Source organism: Rutilus rutilus, assembly GCF_951802725.1.
Source record: "Rutilus rutilus genome assembly, chromosome: 12".
NCBI lineage: Eukaryota > Metazoa > Chordata > Actinopteri > Cypriniformes > Leuciscidae > Rutilus > Rutilus rutilus.
Genome location: NC_140217.1, coordinates 32,070,848 through 32,091,817, shown reverse-complemented (window position 1 = coordinate 32,091,817; position 20,970 = coordinate 32,070,848). Strand labels below are relative to the sequence as shown.

General features: G+C 36.4%; 1 protein-coding gene across 1 annotated transcript in view; it reads left to right on the top strand.

Annotated features, from left to right (window-relative positions):
• Positions 1-20,970, top strand: part of grm2a (glutamate receptor, metabotropic 2a) — a 33,568-nt gene that overhangs the window by 9,090 nt on the left and 3,508 nt on the right. Inside the window, exons 2-3 of the mRNA XM_084426371.1 lie at positions 14,430-15,267; positions 16,629-17,692. Of these exons, the coding sequence (XP_084282497.1) occupies positions 14,430-15,267; positions 16,629-17,692 (1,902 nt within the window). The remainder of the gene's footprint in view (positions 1-14,429; positions 15,268-16,628; positions 17,693-20,970) is intronic.

Here is a 20,970-nt window from a genome sequence, read left to right as displayed (position 1 = left end):
AATCTCTGAAATATAAAAGTCTAATGTAGTTTTTTTTTTTTAAACCAACAGTATTAAGAAAAAAAAAATGACTTGGGTAATTGAGCATTTCACAAGTATAGATAGGCAAAGAAAGATGAAAGTCAATTGACTGTGTTCAGCATTCTTAGCGTCAATTAGATTTACAGTAAGGGCCCTCTCTGTACCATTGCCTCTGTCTGCATGACAGATATTGTTTATTGACACCATAATGAGCAGCAGTTTATCTCTTTAAATGCTTCAACACATCTGTCTGGGAAATTGTATGCATTAATCTGTGATTTTGTTTTTTAAAAGCCCCTATATAAAATGGTTGAATGAACAACTTTAAGTATATTTTTTACACCATTATGTTTTCTTCTTGCTGTAAACATAATTATGTTTTTTGTGTATGTGAATGCTTAAAAAAAATGAAAAATATACACTCCTGTTGAAAAGATCTATGAAAGCTTGTTTGTGCCACTGAATAAAAAAATGGTAAGGTAATGGTGAGGTAATTGTGACTTTTTAATTTCACAATTATTACTTTTTTCCTCAAAATCGCAGTTCAGACTTTATAACTTGCAATTGTGAATTTATATCACACAATTCTGAGAAAAAAAATCAGAATTGCGGGATATAAACTTTTTTTTTTACTACAAATTGCAAGTTAATATCTCACAATTCTGATTTTGTTCACACAATTCTGAGTTTAGATAAAGACTGAAATATAAACTTGGAACTGTGAGAAATAAAGTCAGAATTGCAAGATATAAACTTGGAATTACAAGAAGAAATTCAAAATTGAAAGATAAAAATGACTTTTTAAATAAAAAAAAAGAAGAAACAAGCTTCCATAGGGGACAGTAGGATTTTGTTTTAAGAAATGTATACTTTTATTTAGCATGGATGCATTCAGTTGATCAAAAGTGAAAGATTTTTAAACTGTTACAAAAAATTATATTTCAAATTGTTCTTTTGAAGTTTCAATTTATCAAAGAATCCAGAAAAAAAAGATCACGTTTGCACAAAAAAACTGCACAACTGTTTTTAACATTTTAATAATGTGAAATGTTTCTTGAGCAGCAAATCAGCATATCAGAATGATTTCTGAATAATAACGAGACACTGAAGAGTAATGATGCTGAAAAATCAGCTTTGCCAAAATATATTTGCGTGTACACTTGATGTGCAGCTCACTGTGACCCACAGATCAGAATGAGATTTTAACCGCTTGTTCGTCTCACAGGCTGCATTAAATCAGTTCACATTTAGACTATTATAATCAATAATGTGTAACTCATGTACTCAAGGATTGTTGAGATTGTGAGATTGAGCGCTAGGATGGTGGCTACTGGCTAGTGACTTTGATGCCACCTAAAGGGCACATGAAAGTAAAGACCCCTGTTAGAAAGAAAGCAAGCGTGCAGCAAGAGAGTCTTCTGTCAGGCTGGGGTGAAGGATCAGAGTTAGATTAGAGCGATCCTCTCCTCTCTAACCGGGTCACACTTCCACCTGACCAAACATATTCACAGCTGTTGCCTGGCAACGGAACTCTTCAAAATCCCGAATGTGGAATCCACCTCCTCTGATGTAGAGGCAAACAAAGCCGCACAAAAGATGTCACTGCAGCGTTAGTTCATCATTCATATCATCCTCCGTGTCACTAATATTCGCGTTGTTAGAGCCGACGCTGTCATTCTTCATCACCATTATCACTGATGTCAGCAGCATTATCAAAAATATTATTTTTTGTCATCATCACCGTATTTATCATAATCCTCATATTGTATTCTTCACACGCAGCTCTGCATGTATAAATTGTTTTAGTTTTCAACGTGTTTTTATTTATTGAGCATGAATGCAATTTTGGGTTTGAATGTGCGTGTCTTTGTGATGTGTAGTGGGAATGTGTTTTCATGGTAAAGTAGGATGAGACAATCTCTAGGGACTAACTGATGGGTTTTTCATGTTGAAAAAGTCATGACATCTTTATAAAAGCAGAAGAATCATGCCCATTCAAATTGAAGGGGCATTTTTTGAAGTGATTTTAAATACAACTCTTAAAAGTAGGGTAGGCAATTTTCTGAGAGGCTTGCAATAGCAAGCTAGCTTTGAAAGCATAAGATCCCACCCTCCCTTCAGAGCATCTCCAAAGCCACACCTCCTTCTAAACACATGAACACGTACAGCAGGGAGCAAACAAAAGCATCACAAGAGACTAGTTTAACTACCTCATGTCATAAAGCATAATGAACATAAACAGCTTAAAGAGCACTGACCTGTACCACCTGACTGCTGCAGATTCCTTTCGGCGTTGATAGTGTTGCCATTGAAAGCCGTGAATTCGAGTCACGAACCGCTCCAAAAAATAACATCACAGGTTTCCATCTCTTCCAAATTATGGTGTGTGAACGTATAGCATAAGCTCGTTGTTTTGGTTCAGGAGGAATTGTAAAAGGTGCTCGGTGACTGCAATCTATCTAACAGTGTCCTAACTACACGCGACACAACGCCGCGACGCGCGATAAAAGGTGTATTTTCCATGTTAATCAGAGTTTTTGTCCTAACCAGCCGCAACGGGGACACACGACGATTCTATTTTAGAAACGGTTTCTATTTTTCTGCGACGTCGCTCTGGAACAACAAACACAAAGTGTGGCAATGATAATCTCAGGTACTGTTAATGTGCTTTATTTCATGTTAAAAGAGTGTAATGTGACTTTGAATATCATTTAGTGCTCCCAGCTTTGTAGCTGTAAAAGCAACAACACTGAAAAAAATGATTCGTTGATTTTAATAAAAAATGTTATGGTAAGTGGTTGCACACAATTCATTTTAGCTACATTTAAACAAATGCATTAAGTTGAACTAAAATTGATTAAGTTCAACTTAATGCATTTGTTTAAATGTAGCTAAAATCAATTGTGTGCAACCACTTACCATACATTTTTTTATTAAATTCAACGAATCATTTTTTTCAGTGAATGGATAATTCACCTCAGATCTTGAAATTAAACAAATGGAAACAAGAACGTTCAAACTGTGAACAAACAAGTGTATTCTTTGACAAAGATTGTTTTAGTAACTCAGTAGCCTATGCATTTTTGATAATGTTTAAATTGTGTAATATTTGTGAATTTGGTTATGTAGCCTACCCATTTTCTTGTGATTGCCGTCAAGATTACTCTCTGGTGATGTGCACTTGCCGCGAGAGCCTGCCCACACGCTGTTCTGATTGGCTGTGGGTTTTGATTGATTTTAACGCATCTCGCAGTCGCGTCGCGTCTAGAGTGGACAGACAAATTATTTGTCGCTGGAATCACTAGGTCACATTGAATGAAGAAACTACATAGGCCTACTGACTTTTCATTCCTAACCTCATCTCTGCCATCTCTGTCATTCTTTCTTTCTTTCTTTCTTTCTTTCTGGCGATTACAAATAAACTTATGCAAAATAGCAGCCATTTATATACTTATTTCCAACGCTATCTCACGACCAATTCGTACGAATTCGTACGAGTGATAAAAAGGTGGCTAATTCGTACGAATTCGTATGACCTCACTCGTACGAATTTGTACGATTTGTCTAAACCCACGTGATGGGTAGGTTTAGGGGCGGGGTCAGGGGTAGGTCATTCGTATGAATTCATACGAATTGGGCAATTCGTAAAATATGTACGATTTAGCAAAAATCGTACTAATTCGTACGAGTGAGGTCGTATGAATTCGTACGAATTAGCCACCTCGTAGAATTCGTACGAATTTCCGTGAGATCAGGCTGTTATTTCTGGTAACAATGTAGTCTATTACTTGTGGTGAACTCTATTAAAAAATTCATACTGTATGTAAAACTGTGGGAACCTTTTCTGCTATCTAGCAAAGAATATGGATGGGCGATATGACCAAAATCTCAATTTTACTTCACAGTAACAATAACATGGTTTCACAATTCTCAATATCAGTTTTGATTCCACAGCATAAACTGAATTTCAAACTCTTTTGAGGTTTTTGTTGTTGTTGTTGTTGTTGTTGCAGGTAGTCCAATGCTTTTTAAGTAATTTTATGTTTATTTTATGTAAAGTTTATTTGTTTCTATAAGTTTATTAAAATTAGAAAGTGTATCTAAAATTAAAAATTACAATTAATTTATATTCATTTGACACTATTTACCCCTTTTTTATTATTATTTTTTATGTACAATAAAACTAAAAGCTGAAGATTTATGTGGTGTATCATTCATCAGTGTTTGTTTTTCCACTCCAACGTTCCAATAATTCCTGCCCACTAAAAGCTGCACGGATAAATTTGCTTACCCCACATATAGGCCTATCTATGTAAACGATTTAGAAAAAGTTCCATCAATTCACACTTTATATCATCGCTATGATATGTTGTGTCATATCACCCAGCCCTAACATGCAGTAATGCTTTAAACACATTTGACAAGCTAGTTGATAAAAATCAACAACCGGTCAAGACTGATTGGCTAACGCTATTTTCCCACTTGTCTGTGCTCTTTTATTCTTTCATGTTAACTGAAGTGAATAATGCACTATTTTAACTTTAATCAACAAGTAGAATTGATCATGACATTCTCACCTTATTCCAAAAAAAAATAATCGCTGATCCAATGCGGAGCTAGTGAATGTCTGAACTAGTTGATGCACAAAATCAATACCCTGATAAAGAGGTTGACTGGCTAAAAGTATTTTATGTATTTTGAAAATACAAAAATACTCATCTTAAATGTATTTAAATACAAATTACATTCGATTTTTTCCAAAGGCTTTAAAATACAAAAATACAAAATAGTATTTTGTATTTCAAATACGTATTTTAAATACATGTATCTACATACTGCCCATCCCTGCGTGTGATGTCTATTTGAGCAGGTGTGTGGAGGTATGGAAATACATGTGTTGACAGGCAGATAGGACATTGAATCATTGCATATATCTTTTTCTACCTCCTATTAGAGTCATTTTAGAAATATTAACTTGAAGAGAAAAAAAATTCAGTTCAATTCAAATAGATTTGTATAGCATTTTTCACAATAAATAGGAATTCAGGTTTATTGGGACACTTTTTCCAAATCATCTCAATGGCAAAAAGTGTCCCAATGACCCTGAATTCACCCTGTAATTCCAAAGCAATTTGACAGGTAACGTTTTTCTTTTTTTTTGTCAGCAGACAACCCAGAGTTATCTTCATTTCTGAATTTGTCTCTGTCCCGATCTGTCTCAGCTGTCTCTGAGCCGTAAGATTTTCTGCAAAAGTGGGTTTAAATTTTTTCCCTCTACTCTGTTTATACATATTTCATAGTAACACTTTCTGTGCTTGGGAACAAATTGTCAGAGTCAGTGCTGTGCCGTTCACTAGCTTTATAGAGAGGAATGTGTGAAAGTACAAGCTACTTTCAAGCTACACAAGCTACACGTTGTGTGTGACATTATATGAGTTAAAAGAGCATCAGTGAGTGAGAAGTGAGTGGGAGAATATGGATAATCTATGCAAAAATGAATAGATGGACAGTCGGATCAATTCATTCTTAAGCCGTAAACAGATGGCTCCTGGATATATGAATGGAAAAAAATGTCCGTAATACACATTCAATTTCTCTTCTCGCTCTACTTCTCGTTTTTGAAACCCTTCCAGATATAATGCAGGGTGTGTGTCTCTCTCTGCTCAGATGCTTCTGTTTCTTGCATTATAAAGGAAGCCCAAAACATGGATTTCAGTAAAGAGACTGTGAGTCATTGGACCAAGGAAATAGTGCAATGTTATCTCCAGCTCAGCTTGGATCTAGTGTGAGCAGAAGCTCCCAGAGCCTTGCAAACAAGGTTAATGCTTGCCATACAGTAGCTACAACGTAATCTCCTCCCCCCTTTTATCTCTCTTTTAGTCACTCTTTTCTATTTTTTGCCACTGGATCGTTCCTCTTCTAAAATGTCAATATGAAGGCAGTGCAGAGGGTATATTGATAGAGTGGCTGACAGCAGGCCAGTGTTAAGCAGCTGTGTAAATTAATAAGACATGAGCGCTTTGTCAGACCAAAACATGTCTTTATGGGAAAGATTTTATTTGCTCATCAGTAAATGTAAGATGTACTGTATATCCTGATGATTCCTGTATAATGTTCTCAAGTGAGTGAGACAAACTGATTAATGAAGGTAAAGACAAAAACCTGTATGTAAAATATTAACCAACTACAACAATATTCCCAAGAAAATTAGATTTCAATCAGATTTCAGGATTTCAATTTCAATTCATTTAAATTTAATTTTTTTACATTTCTTTATAAATTGCTGTTTTTTATGTTAGAAGTTACAGGTAGCGTGTCAAAAATCGCAACATCCACTCAAAACACTATAATTGTCACAGGTGGTTATACAAGTAGCTCACAAAGACAAAGGGATCAGGAAACAGACTTTAATATATATAACTCACAGAACAGGCAGGGAAAATACAGGGAAACAGATAGCTGCAAACACACCTTAACATTAACATAGACAGGACAATGAACTGAACAGGGACTAATGAGTTGATTGCAAAGGTGGACAAAATAAAGTTACTTGAGTGAAAGTACTTTTAGCCTACTACTGGTCAAATATTACTCTGTTACAAGTAAAAGTTGTAAAGACCTATTTTTACTTAAGTAAAAGTACAGAAGTACTCGTTTTTAAAAGAACTTAAGTATCAAATGTAAAAAGTAAGTGTCGATGCATTGTTTTATTATTGTTGCATTGTTGTATGTATACTTACAGTACCTTATGCCTCTGAATCTATGCCTGCCTACCTACCCTCATATCAATATCAAATTTATTTCTAGAACACAGTTCCAGTAGTGGGATTGAATGGGAGATTGAATAAATGCACTCAATAACGTCCACAATGGTTCTAGACACCCAACTGGCTGTTCCCTCAAATATTGCCCTATTTAAAGTTTTTTTGGCTTTTAGTATGAATATGTTAGCCTGCTGTGATCTATAAGCTAGTGTGCTCGAAAACTATGACAAAATTTGCATTTAGAAGACCAAAGCCAACGTTGAAAATTAAAATCAGGTTGATGTCAGAATCCAACGTCAGATTGACGTTAATCTCTAACGTTGGACAGACGGGTTTACGTCAGAACCCAACATCAGTCGGGTTCTGACATCAACCCAACTTATTTCCAACCAAAATCTTCATCTGACTGACGTTACTTTCTACTTAAGGACCTTGACAGAAATGTAGTGGAGTAAAAAGTATGATATTTGTCTTTCAAATGTAGTGAAGTTAAAGTAAAAAGTTTCAAGAAAGAATTATACTTTAGTAAAGTACAGATACTCAAAAAGTGTACTTAAATACACTTTCAAATTCATCTTAAATAATTTATTCAATATTTTTCCAATATGTTGAGACATATGGAGACATGGAAATGTGAACAACTGGATGTGTTAAATAACAAACATACAATATGTCCACTTCTTCCGTCAAACAAATCCCGCTGTTCAAAGCCAGACTCTCTTCTAGAATAATTAATCCATTTTACTCTTCCGTCTGCAAATCCATGTGGCTGGTGATTTTCTTAATTAAATCCTAGCCTGTGTCTCGAAGGCAGAGTCTCTGCATCATGACATTATGAAAAAGGGCATTAGCTCCATATCTAATGTGTTTAAGTCACACAAAGCCATTTGGTATAATAGAAAAGCGACCCACTGCTAATCAGCGCTAATCAATTGGATTGAAATGCTCCTCAAAATATGATTGAAATTCCTGTTGAGAACATTAAGCTGGTACTGTAACTGTGACCATTTTGAAACCTTTGATGATCTTTTAGTGTCTGTGCACTGCCATCTGTTTTTAAATATTTAATCTCATTCATTCATTAACGGTACTTGCTAACACAAGCAATATTGCTACTATTGATCATACTTTAAGTTATAGTATAAAACAGTGTTTAACTTGTCCCACATCATTTGTGCTGCGGACATGAATGATTCACCGTGCTATCCCAAAAAAACATGGTACTTTATCATAAGTTGTTTGTAACTTGTTTGTACGCTGGATCCTTGCTATTTATCAAGCTGCACTGTATACTAAAACACTGGCTTGGTGAAAATCATCTTATTGTGTTTGGCAGCTTTTAGAATGTCATCAGGCAGAAGCAACATGTGAATAAAAAAATCCTGAACTGTAATAAATAAATATGTGAGCACCTGCATGCACTTCAGACTGATGGCGGCTATTGTACAAAGCCAGCTAATTAAAACAAGACTGCTATTAAATCTAATTTAGAAGCAAATTAGAAAATGAACTATAATTAAGAGGTGATTAGAGCATAGACTATAATTTAGATAATTACTGATATTCTCTAGTTATATTTCTGCAACACCCATGAAGTTATATATCTTACTTTTATACATGTTATATTGCTTCATTTTAACCATTAATATATAATACAATATTAAATAAATATGTTGTGGATTTCACCTTGCTTGTGTTTTTTCCTCAAATCCTGCAATTTGGCCTCAAAGTAAAGGTGTGTCATTCTAGAGGATATGAAGGAAAACCTGACAGCTGTCTTCTAATATGTTTAAACACAGGGTTTTAGTTTAAGTTAATGTTATATGACATTGAATCATAAGAGAGGCTGATCTCAAAGTGAGGTAGGAAACCTCTGGGGAAACAAAGTAACAACATTAACCTCTGCTTCTCAAAGGCACCATTTCATATGCAACCCAAACTTGTTTCTATAGCAACAGATATGAAAAATGTATGCTGAACTTTTCATATTGCGTCTCTCTGAGAATCGAAAAAAAAATAATAAAAAATAATGCCCCTGGAAATTCCTATATATGAGATGACTGAATCTATATGTCATTATGCTATGCATTACAGAGAGAGAGAGAGAGAGAGAGAGAGAGTTTTATGATAGAAGGTTATGTCTAATATCTGTATAACAATTCTGGTGTCACCTATTAACATTAATACACATCTAATGTTAATTCAATTTAATAATTATCACAAAATTTTTATATTTTATTATATATTTATATATTGTATTATATATTTATTATATACAGTGAGGAGAACAAGTATTTGATACACTGCCGATTTTGTAGGTTTTCCCACTTACAAAGCTTGTAGAAGTCTGTAATTTTTATCATAGGTACAGTACTCTTCAACTGTGAGTGACGGAATCTAAAACAAAAATCCAGAAAATCACATTGTATGATTTTTAAGTAATTAATTTGCATTTTATTGCATGACATAAGTATGTGACATCAGAAAAGCAGAACTTAATATTTGGTACAGAAACCTTTGTTTGAATTTTCAGAGATCATACATTTCCTGTAGTTCTTGACCAGGTTTGCACACACTGCAGCAGGGATTTTGGCCCACTCCTCCATACAGACCTTCTCCAGATCCTTCAGGTTTCGGGGCTGTCGCTGGGCAATACAGACTTTCAGCTCCCTCTAGAGATTTTCTATTGGGTTCAGGTCTGGAGACTGGCTAGGCCACTCCAGGACCTTGAGATGCTTCTTATGGAGCCACTCCTTAGTTGCCCTGGCTGTGTGTTTCGGGTCGTTGTCATGCTGGAAGACCCAGCCACGACCCATCTTCAATGCTCTTACTGAGGGAAGGAGGTTGTTGGCCAAGATCTCACGATACATGGCCCCATCCATCCTCCCCTCAATACGGTGCAGTCGTCCTGTCCCCTTTGCAGAAAAGCATCCCCAAAGAATGATGTTTCCACCTCCATGCTTCACGATTGGGATGGTGTTCTTGGGGTTGTACTCATCCTTCTTCTTCCTCCAAACACGGCGAGTGGAGTTTAGACCAAAAAGCTCTATTTTTGTCTCATCTGACCACATGACCTTCTCCCATCCCTCCTCTGGATCATCCAGATGGTCATTGGCAAACTTCAGACGGGCCTGGACATGCGCTGGCTTGAGCAGGGGGATATTGCGTGCGCTGCAGGATTTTAATCCATGACGGCGTAGTGTGTTACTAATGGTTTTCTTTGAGACTGTGGTCCCAGCTCTCTTCAGGTCATTGACCAGGTCCTGCCGTGTAGTTCTGGCCTGATCCCTCACCTTCCTCATGATCATTGATGCCCCACGAGGTGAGATCTTGCATGGTGCCCCAGACCGAGGGAGATTGACCGTCATCTTAAACTTCTTCCATTTTCTAATAATTGTGCCAATAGTTGTTGCCTTCTCACCAAGCTGCTTGCCTATTGTAGCCCATCCCAGCCTTGTGCAGGTCTACAATTTTATCCCTGATGTCCTTACACAGCTCTCTGGTCTTGGCCATTGTGGAGAGGTTGGAGTCTGTTTGATTGAGTGTGTGGACAGGTGTCTTTTATACAGGTAACGAGTTCAAACAGGTGCAGTTAATACAGGTAATGAGTGGAGAACAGGAGGGCTTCTTAAAGAAAAACTAACAGGTCTGTGAGAGCCGGAATTCTTACTGGTTGGTAGGTGATCAAATACTTATGTCATGCAATAAAATGTAAATTAATTATTTAAAAATGAATGTTCCCATAATGTCTGCAAAAAGATAAAATGTAATGTTTGCATAACCAGGATTTCTTTTTTTTTCAAGACATTTTTAATGGTCAGAGAACATTCCGAAATTACGTTTTCATAACTTAATGGGTATGTTAGCAAAATGTTCTAAAAAATTTGTGGCAAAATTTTTTGTTTGCTGAGAATGGACTATATTTGTCCTAGCTTACAATATACAGTCCATGAAAGATTTTTAAATAATTTTAAAATCATTATTTAATGACCACGTTTTAATTAATTAGGCGAGCAGTCGTTTAAGTTTAAGCACTTGATCACCCTGTTGTGGTTTATATTGCGCTAATGACCAGCATGAGCTTTGTAATAGATAGTATTAGTTTTGGCCCCAGCAGTGCCACATAGTCAAAAGTGACATTAATATTGACGCAAAACAGACTGCCATGCATTAGTAACCACAGAATGACATGAAAATTGCTCTTTTATGCATTCTTGAGGTACAGCACTTACAGTAAGTAGGGCAGTGTGCAATAGAAATTTTACTGACATCATAGCAGGAATGTAGTATTTGTTCTTAGGTAGTAAGTGGCCGTTTAAGTGAAAGTACACGAGGAAAGGCAGTTACATTAATAATTGATTGCCTTTTGTTTGAAGGAGAAAGCTAGTCTTGAGTCTGGAGGATGTGAAGAGCAGGTTGTGGCCTTGGTGCTTAATATCTTTATTCCATTTTTGTTTCCAAAACAGTGGTCGGTAATTGCTTTATTTTACCGTGCACATACTTAGTTTGTGATTCCACTTATAATGATATTTATTAGGAGATTTGTTAGGGATAAATTAGTCCCAGTCTAGACGTCACTCCCATGGACCGCTGGCTGAACGTCTGATGTACGTATATGGCACACAAATTGGAAACACTTCAGGAGTTTCGAAGTTGTCTTCTGATTGGTTGAATTCTACAGGATTTCCAGGAGACGTGTGTGTCGCGTTCTTAAACGGTCCATCTGGAAACAACCGCTGTGTTTACAACTGTGACAATGAGTGCTTATCAGGATCAACTAAATGCTGGATTTTCAAAATTATGTGAAGTATGTAAAGTTCGCAGTATAGACTCTCTAAATTACTTCCAAGAGTTTTACACGCCGGCCTGTTATTGTAGAAACATCAACTCCCCTAAACATAATGCGGAACAAAACGAACTGTGATTGGTTGGTTTACATGTCAGTCAGACGGCCTAATATACTACCTAATTGTAAAGAATATAATTATTTTCGTCAGATTTTTACAAAGGAAATGTAACAATTTGTGTGGATATGATTTGCTTTGACATTTCATACTTGTTGAGCTTCAACAATAATTACATTACAAATGACTTCTGTTAAATGTCCCATGTGGATTGGGAAGCACTTTTTATGAGCCTTTTTCTTTTGCGTATGAGATGTGTATTCATATGCATTGACTATTCACTTTGTGTTTACGTGATGTTGAGTTAAGCTGTAAGTCAGATGACAATTACATGTAATGCAGTGTTGACATACAATACAGAGAAATCCTGAAGAGCTTTCTTATTCGCTGCTGCCGTCTTCATGCTGACTTTCCCTCAGGCTTCTAAGGAACTGCCTGAGGCAAAGAGAGTCATGCTCTATTGCATATCACATAATCACAAATAAAAAAACACTCACATACTGCTGGCAAAAAAATTGGTGTGCAAAACCATATAGATCTAGTGCTTCAGTGTCCATCAACACCTAGCCAGTGAATTAACTCTCTCACAGAGCTACAGTTTGCGTACATGCGTATTCCATAAAGAAATGTCTGTTATGAGAGTTTTTTTTTTTTTTTTAAGTTTAATAACTGCAATAATAGAGTTGTTGCTCTATTCTTGCATGAATTGCTGCAGACGATGCTGCACCCATGAAAGATGTAAAGAAGGATGCAAGTTTCCTGGGGTAATATCCTTTGGGATGATATTATTTTATTGAGAAAATGGAAATGTGAAGTGTTGCCATTAGGGTTCTCAGAGATGAGACAAGTGAGAAGGGTGAGACTAACTAATCACTATGCTAAGTGTGGACATAATTTGTGTTATCAGAGGAATTACATTACACACAAGTGGCAGAGTCAGGCAGACCTAACTACAGTTTTTTTTTTTTTTAACTGCCTAACGTTTTCTGTAAATGCAGATGATGGTAGGCTACATTAATTATTTTGATGTATGCACTATGGCAAAACAGTAACTACGACAACACCGAAAGATACAAATGGGTTAGAGGGTTAGAGATTTGCATGTGTTTATTTTATTTTGTTTAATTTGAGTGTAGATGTTTTTTTAATCTTTGAATAACATTATTTGAACCATTTTAGTCATAAGAACAATGAAGTATTATATTATAAATGTGTGTATTCAATATTGTTTGAAGTTTGTGGTAAGTACAATTTTTTTTTATATTTGAAAGAAGCCTCATATAGCCTACTGATAAAAAACAACAACAAAAACTGTAGTATTGAAATATTAAAATAACTGTTTTATATTCAAATGTATTTTAAAATGTATTTTATTCTTGTGATGGCAAAGATACATTTTTAGCAGCTATTACTCCAGTCTTCAGTCAGTGTCACATGATCTTTCAGACATTTTTCTAATATGCTGATATGTTGCTCAAGAAACATTTCTCATGATCTATGTTGAAAACAGTTGTGTGGCTTAAAATTTCAGTTGAAACCATGCGTGATACACTTTTTCAGGATCCTTTGATGAATATGACGTTCAAAAGAACAGCATTTATTTGAAATATAAATCTTTTGTAACTCTGAGTACTGGGCTGAACATGAAAACCCCACAGGGTTGCAGGGTGTAAGTAAACATCATTTTGATCACGCCGTTTATGAGAATTACAGATCCTTTCCAAAAAATTTTAATATCATGGAAAAGTTTATTTATTTCCATAATTCCATTCAAAACGTTAAACTTCCATAGATTATAGATTCAGGGCCCACAACTTAAACGATTTCAAGTATTTAGTTGTTTATTTGTACATAATTTGGGCTTCCAGCTCATAAAACCCACGAAAACAGGATTTCAAAATTTTTGAATATTACATGAAATCACACAGTAATTACACAGTGATACCATGGTCATTGAACCAGGTTTTGGTTATTTTGGCAGTGTGGGCAGGTGCAAATCCTGCTGGAAAATGAAGGAAGCATGAAGTGCTCTGAAAATATCCTGGTAGATGGCGGCGTTGACTCTGGATTTAATAAAGCACAGTGGACCAAAGTCCTCTTTTCTGATGAGAGCAAATTTTGCATCTCATTTGGAAACCAAGGTCCCAGAGTCTGGAGGAAGAATGGAGAGGCACACAATCCAAGATGCTTGAAGTCCAGTGTGAAGTTTCCACAGTCTGTGTTGGTCATCGGCTGGTGTTGGTCCACTGTGCTGTCCACTCAACGCAGCCGTCTACCAGGACATTTTCAGAGCACTTCATGCTTCCTTCAGCAGACAAGCTTTATGGAGATGCTGACTTCATTTTCCAGCAGGATTTGCACCTGCCCACACTACCAAAATAACCAAAACCTGGTTCAATGACCATGGTATCACTGTGTAATTACTGTGTGATTTCATGTAATATTCAAATTTTTTGAAATCCTGTTTTCGTGGGTTTTATGAGCTGGAAGCCCAAATTATGTACAAATAAACAACTAAATACTTGAAATCATTTAGGTTGTGGGCCCTGAATCTATAATCTATGGAAGTTTAATGTTTTGAATGGAATTATGGAAATAAATAAACTTTTCCATGATATTCTAATTTTTTGGAAAGGGTCTGTATACTGACAGCCAACACTCATGAATCACAGTGAAATAGTGTGGCCATTTACACACTTCAGTAGTTTTTCATCACAGTTTTTCATTTGTCCTTTTGCAGGTGGCCAATCTCCTGCGTCTTTTCCAGATTCCTCAGATCAGTTATGCCTCCACCAGTGCGAAACTGAGTGACAAATCCCGTTATGATTACTTTGCCCGGACTGTACCCCCAGACTTCTACCAAGCCAAAGCCATTGCTGAGATCCTACGCTATTTCAACTGGACTTACGTCTCCACCGTTGCTTCAGAGGGCGATTACGGCGAGACGGGTATCGACGCCTTTCAGCAAGAGGCCCGAGCCTTGCAAATCTGCATCGCTACGTCCGCCAAGGTCAGTCGTTCCATGGACCGCTTCAGTTACGATGGAGTAATCAGATCTCTGTTGCAGAAGTCCAACGCTAAAGTAGTAATCCTCTTCACCAGAAGTGAAGACGCAAGAGAGCTCTTGGTTGCAGCGAAGCGCATGAACGTCTCCTTCATCTGGGTGGCCAGCGATGGCTGGGGGGCGCAGGAGAGTGTGGTGAGAGGGAGCGAGAATGTAGCGGATGGAGCTTTCACCATTGAGCTGGCGTCCTATCCGATCCCTGAATTCGCAGCGTACTTCACAAACCTCAATCCTTACAACAACACACGTAACCCCTGGTTCAGGGAGTTCTGGGAAAACCGCTTTCAGTGTAGCCTGCACGACATTAATTGTGGGAAATACTCTCTCCGGGACGGCAAATTCGAGCAGGAGTCCAAGATCATGTTTGTGGTCAATGCTGTCTACGCTATGGCCCATGCCCTTCACAACATGAGACAAGCACTGTGCTCAAATACCACCAAACTCTGCAGTGCCCTGAAACCAGTGAATGGAAAAAAGCTGTACAAGGACTACATCCTGAAGATAAATTTTGACTGTGAGTTTTTTTTTTTTTTTAAGTGATAGATTATATAATTTATGTTCACTTTATAATCAGAGCTAGTTCACCCCAAAATTAAATCCTGTAATTAACTCACCTTCATGTCATTTCAATTCAATAGGGTTTCTTCTTCTTCTATGAAAACAAAAGATGGTTCATGCTGCAAAATGTTCACACTGTTCGTTTTCAAAAGCAGAAAAGACTAAACAGCACCTTAAACCTATAATAAAGATGGTTCATATGACTTGGTCCTATATTTCAAGTCATCTAAAATCATATTAAAGATTAGTGCAAGGAACAGACTAAAATATAATCACCCAGTAAATATTTACCAAAATCTTCAATTATTGAGGCTGTGATGCGTCAGTAAAGATATAAGATAAAGGCATAAGCTCTATAATTGAAAATTTTGGTAAATATTTACTGTATATATATATACTGTAAAAAATATATATATCTCATTAGGCAATACCTGTAAATAAAAAATAAAACAATATACAAGTCCAACAATTTCAACATCCTTTTTAGTTGATTTGGCTATCGTTATATTTATGGATGACTCCCTTATGCAGTCTTCAATCATTTTGAATCCTGGGATTCCAGCTGGCTTATTATCATGTTATCACTATAGCATGCAAGGAATAAAGTTAAAAAATTGCACTCATATAGTAGTTTAAATCTCAACACACACACAGACACTATTATTTTTTTGTATTATTTTTTTGTATCAGTATATCTTAATAAATTTATGTCTGTTCTTTGTTTAGTCAAAGAAATCAATTTAAAAGATAAACGGATCTAGGAAGTTTCCCCAAGGGGAAAACTGCTGCTGTAAAATAGATTACACTAATGCATGAATCCAACAAATGACCTGTGTGCAGTCTAAGTGTTTTATTACATGCATTAGCCTCATTAACCCCTTGCTAACTTCTAAATGATTTAAACAAGTACAAGGGATGTATATTAAATGTCTGTGCCGAGTGGTCAATTGCTTGTATTAGTGAATTGATGGCAGACTGCCAGGTTCCTATAGCTATTTTTCAGCTATTTCTAAATATAATTATAATGTTCTTCCAAGAATGACAAATTACATCATAGAAACCAGGCGATGTATCAACCTCCTGACTTCCATTATGTAAATGTACCATTCGCACCTGAGTCCACTGCATCTAAAACCTAATGAGAAATGGTCAGGGCAGAACGCTGAAGAAAGTAGGGTAGACTGACATAGGAAGGTCTTTCTGGGTTGTACATGTTCTGCTTACAAAGAAAAACACTTTGTTGCTGTAAAATATCTATTTATCTGTTGCCAAGAATGGAAATAAATTATGTTTATCATATGCCCTTTGTGTCCGCAGCTCCATTTCGCCCCGCAGATACAGAGAACAATGTTCACTTTGATGCTTATGGAGACAGTCTGGGCCGCTACAACATCTTCCATTATCACAAAGAGAATGATGGCTATGTCTATAGGAAAGTAGGGTATTGGGCTCGGGATTTAAGTCTGAACACAAGCTTGATTCCTTGGGAAAGCCAAGTGGTGCCCACATCCCAATGCAGCGACCCATGTAGGAAAAACGAAATAAAGAGCATGCAGCCCGGTGACGTTTGCTGTTGGATTTGCATTCCCTGCCAGCCCTACCAGTACCTCCTGGATGAATTCACCTGTGCGGATTGTGGCTTTGGACTATGGCCTCTGGACAATCTCACGGGCTGCTACAACTTACCGGAAGAGTACATTCATTGGGAGGACGCATGGGCTATTGGGCCGGTCACCATCTCTTGCCTTGGCATGCTCTGCACACTCTTTGTCATCGGCCTCTTCATAAAGAACAATGAGACACCGGTGGTGAAAGCTAGCGGACGTGAACTTTCCTATATTCTTCTTCTAGGCGTCCTCCTTTGCTATTGCATGACCTTCATCTACATCAGCAAACCCTCTGCCGTAGTATGCACGTTACGGCGGCTCGGCCTGGGCACTTCCTTCGCCGTTTGCTACTCTGCGTTGCTGACCAAGACCAATCGCATCGCTCGGATTTTCAACGGCGTTAAAGATGGAGCTCAAAGGCCGAGGTTCATCAGTCCAGCTTCACAGGTGGCCATCTGTGCTGGTCTGATTTCTTGTCAGCTCCTGGTGGTTGTGGTCTGGCTTCTGGTTGAGGCTCCAGGGGTGAGAAAGGAGGTCAGTCCTGAAAGAAGAGACGTGGTGACATTGAAGTGCAACAGCAAGGATTCTAGTATGCTGATGTCTTTAACCTACAACTGTGTCCTCATCATCCTCTGTACATTTTACGCCTTTAAGACTCGAAAGTGCCCAGAGAACTTCAATGAAGCCAAGTTCATCGGCTTCACCATGTACACCACGTGCATAATCTGGCTGGCTTTCCAGCCAATCTTCTATGTTACTGCCAGTGACTATAGGGTAAGTAAATATGAGTTGTACAATGCATGGTTGTGACAATACATAGCAATACCTCCCTAATGGCATTTAATAGCTTGTCAGCTTGTTTCTATGGAAATAATAGCCTCTAAATAAGATTTACGTTCGAGTCAAAATGAAATGTCTTTTGCAACCCTTTTTACTTCCATAATGTGGCGTATTTCTGAGTGCAACAGGATATTCAGCAGGATGAAAACGTGTAAAAGTTGAAGGAATTTCATTCAGTTACTGGATTGTGAAAAGTATTGTAGAACAGAACGGAGCCAGGTGGTTTGTAGAAGCATTGAAACTAAGAGGGATTTGTGGAGTATATTATATTATATTATATTATATTATATTATATTATATTATATTATATTATATTATATTATATCATTAAGTAATTTTGTTATAAAATGTTATAAAAGATTTTTATTTAAAAAAAAAATCTACATTCTAAAAAATAGTTATTGACTCAACAATTATATATATATTTTTTTTACTATAACAGTTTGCATCAATCTTTTTGAGTTATGACAATTTAACCATATATTCAACCAACAAACTACATTGAGTTAGAGGAACTTAATAATTTGTGAGAAAAACACAATTTTTTTAAGTTGAATACAAATACTTGATTTGTAGCCCTGGATTAATCTTATCTATTTCAGTTCAACCCACAGCTCACATAACACATGCTAAATGCAAATGTTATTTAACATGCCAATTTAATAAACAAGTAAGATATTACTTGTCACTTGCATTAGCACAATCTTTGCATATATAACCAATGTAGTTTACCTTCATGTCGTCTTCTCTTCAGCATAATTGTAACCACATAAACTTCAACAGAACAGAAACTCTTTTAAATGTCAAATATAACAGCATTAAACACAAGGTCTTTCCCTTTACTAAAAATCAAAAAACAAAAACAAATAAATAATACTTAATTTCAACATTTATTCTCCGTATCCAGTCCTATGCAAAGCATGGTGGGAACTAGAAATCCACTACCCAATTTCCCAAGTCATCAAGACTTTATTAAATCCCTACAACTTAATTAAAAAAAATAAAAAAAATAATAATAATGCAGAATATGAGTTGAAATTTCACAAAATATTAAGTTAATGTAAAAATTTACATTATTATGTCAGCAGAACTCAACACAATAATGTTTGCAACTTAAAACGTTAAATTAAATTAATAAGAAATGTTAACTTGCAAACATGAATTTATTTAACTTGTGGTAACAGTTCCCCTGAATTACTTTATAAATTGTATTCATCAAAATAATATCATGGTTTCCACAAAAAAAAAAATTAAGCAGAACAACAGCATTTTCAACAGCTATCTGAACATCTTAACAATCTTTTGAATGTGTACAAATGTTTGTAAAGTGCTCTGATGAATTGTGCACAATAAGACCAGGACCAGTAGCAAAAACAAAAATTAATGAATGAATGAACAAATTAATGAATGATTTTTAGTTGACTTTATGCGAAATCATTTCGATTTTTTTCTTTTTTAATTGCAAGAGCGAGTAGTACAGATATAGTGGTATACGGTTTTTTATCTTGTATGTGAGGACCACAATATAATTTTACAGTTTCTCCGAACATATCTTTAAATGTAATTTATGCTCAACATAGTTGAGATTTGGCTATGCTATCTTCTGACATATTGTTAATGAATGCCGTGCTTGAGTGTTCTGTATAACAATGTGATTTCTTTGAGAAGTAAATCTTGTGCCGGGGGGATATTACCGGCTCTCCTCTGGGAAAAGATATCAGAGGGGCTGTCTCAAATCACACTGCACACACAATGACAGCATGGAATATTTTTCATCATTTAGATAATGAGTTTCTCTTATAACCCTTAATCACTTCCCGACACTGACTTTATCCTTTATTTTTAGCATATATACAATTTCCCTGAGAGCGCGAGACTGAGAGTTTGCCTGATTGATTTTTTTTGTTACCATACCTGCCAATTCAGATGGCAGATAGAAAAATCTCTTTGATCACCTGTCTTTTGCACTGATGAAAGGAGAAGCTCACATTTCATGTGGCTCAAAAGCTGTTCAGTGTAGAACAAAGAAAGTGGGGATCTTTCTTCCTGGCAAATGACTAGCCTATGAAAACATGCTATTCAATTGGTCTGAGTATCCTTCAGTCAAGTGCCTCAGGACAGACACCATTAAACACTCTTACATTTGACAACAATTTAGTTTTATTTTCTTACAGTTTTAACACTTTGATGCATGCATTATTTAATTGAAAGAAAAAGTCCTAATGTTTATTTTCAAAAACAATATAATAATTTCCAAAGGTTTTAATGCTTATTTATTTATGTATTTCATTACCCATGGTGGTTTAGAAGTAACATCACACCCTGATTCAACTGTTGTGAATTAAATGGTCACAGTGCAACACAAACTTAATATTAATTATTATTAATATTAATTATTAATAGTTATTTTTTTTTACATTTTGTTTTGTTATTTATTTTCACACATAGTTTGGAAGTAACATTACACCTTGATAGGTCAAAATTCAATCTATGAGTTGCAGTGCAGCACAAACATACTTGCAATATATCATTTTTATATATGTGCATCCAGAATAGTCTAACTGGTGCATATAGCCAGCACTGCTGGTTAAAACGACCATTGTACATGGCATTTGGATGCTCCAGTGAGCAAAAAAAAGAGGATAGAAACATGATCCGGAGATGCTATGGCTGTAGGGGGCTTCTGTAAGGGTCAGTTGTACATCATCCATCAAAGGATACAGAAAGATACAAGTCAGAAGGCCTCAGGAGAGAGAAGGGAATCTCCTTGAGTTCTGATTGGACAGGATGTCATTCTCTGTTCAGGGTTTCCGCGTTTTATATATATGTGTGTGTGTGTGTGTGTGTGTGTGAGGTGATGTGTTAGAGCATGGGAGAATGATTCCCAGCTGGGGCCTTTGCTGAGAAAGCAAGGTGTGCCTTAGAGACCGAGACCTCGCCACAATCCCACACACAGAGACTCACAGGAAATGCAACAGCCTCATTCATCCTGCAGATATCATTTTTAGTTGTATCGTTTCTGCTTCTCACCCACCAACTACAGCACTGATGTGCAGAAGAAAAAGCACATGCTACTTGTAAGATTTATATGATAAATATTTGATCTTCAGAATCAGACATAAATCACAAATGCGGAACCAAAATAAAAAATAGTCGGCTACAAAAATCTGAGACTATACTAAGTAATTTTGGATTCAAAATCCTGGAATCCT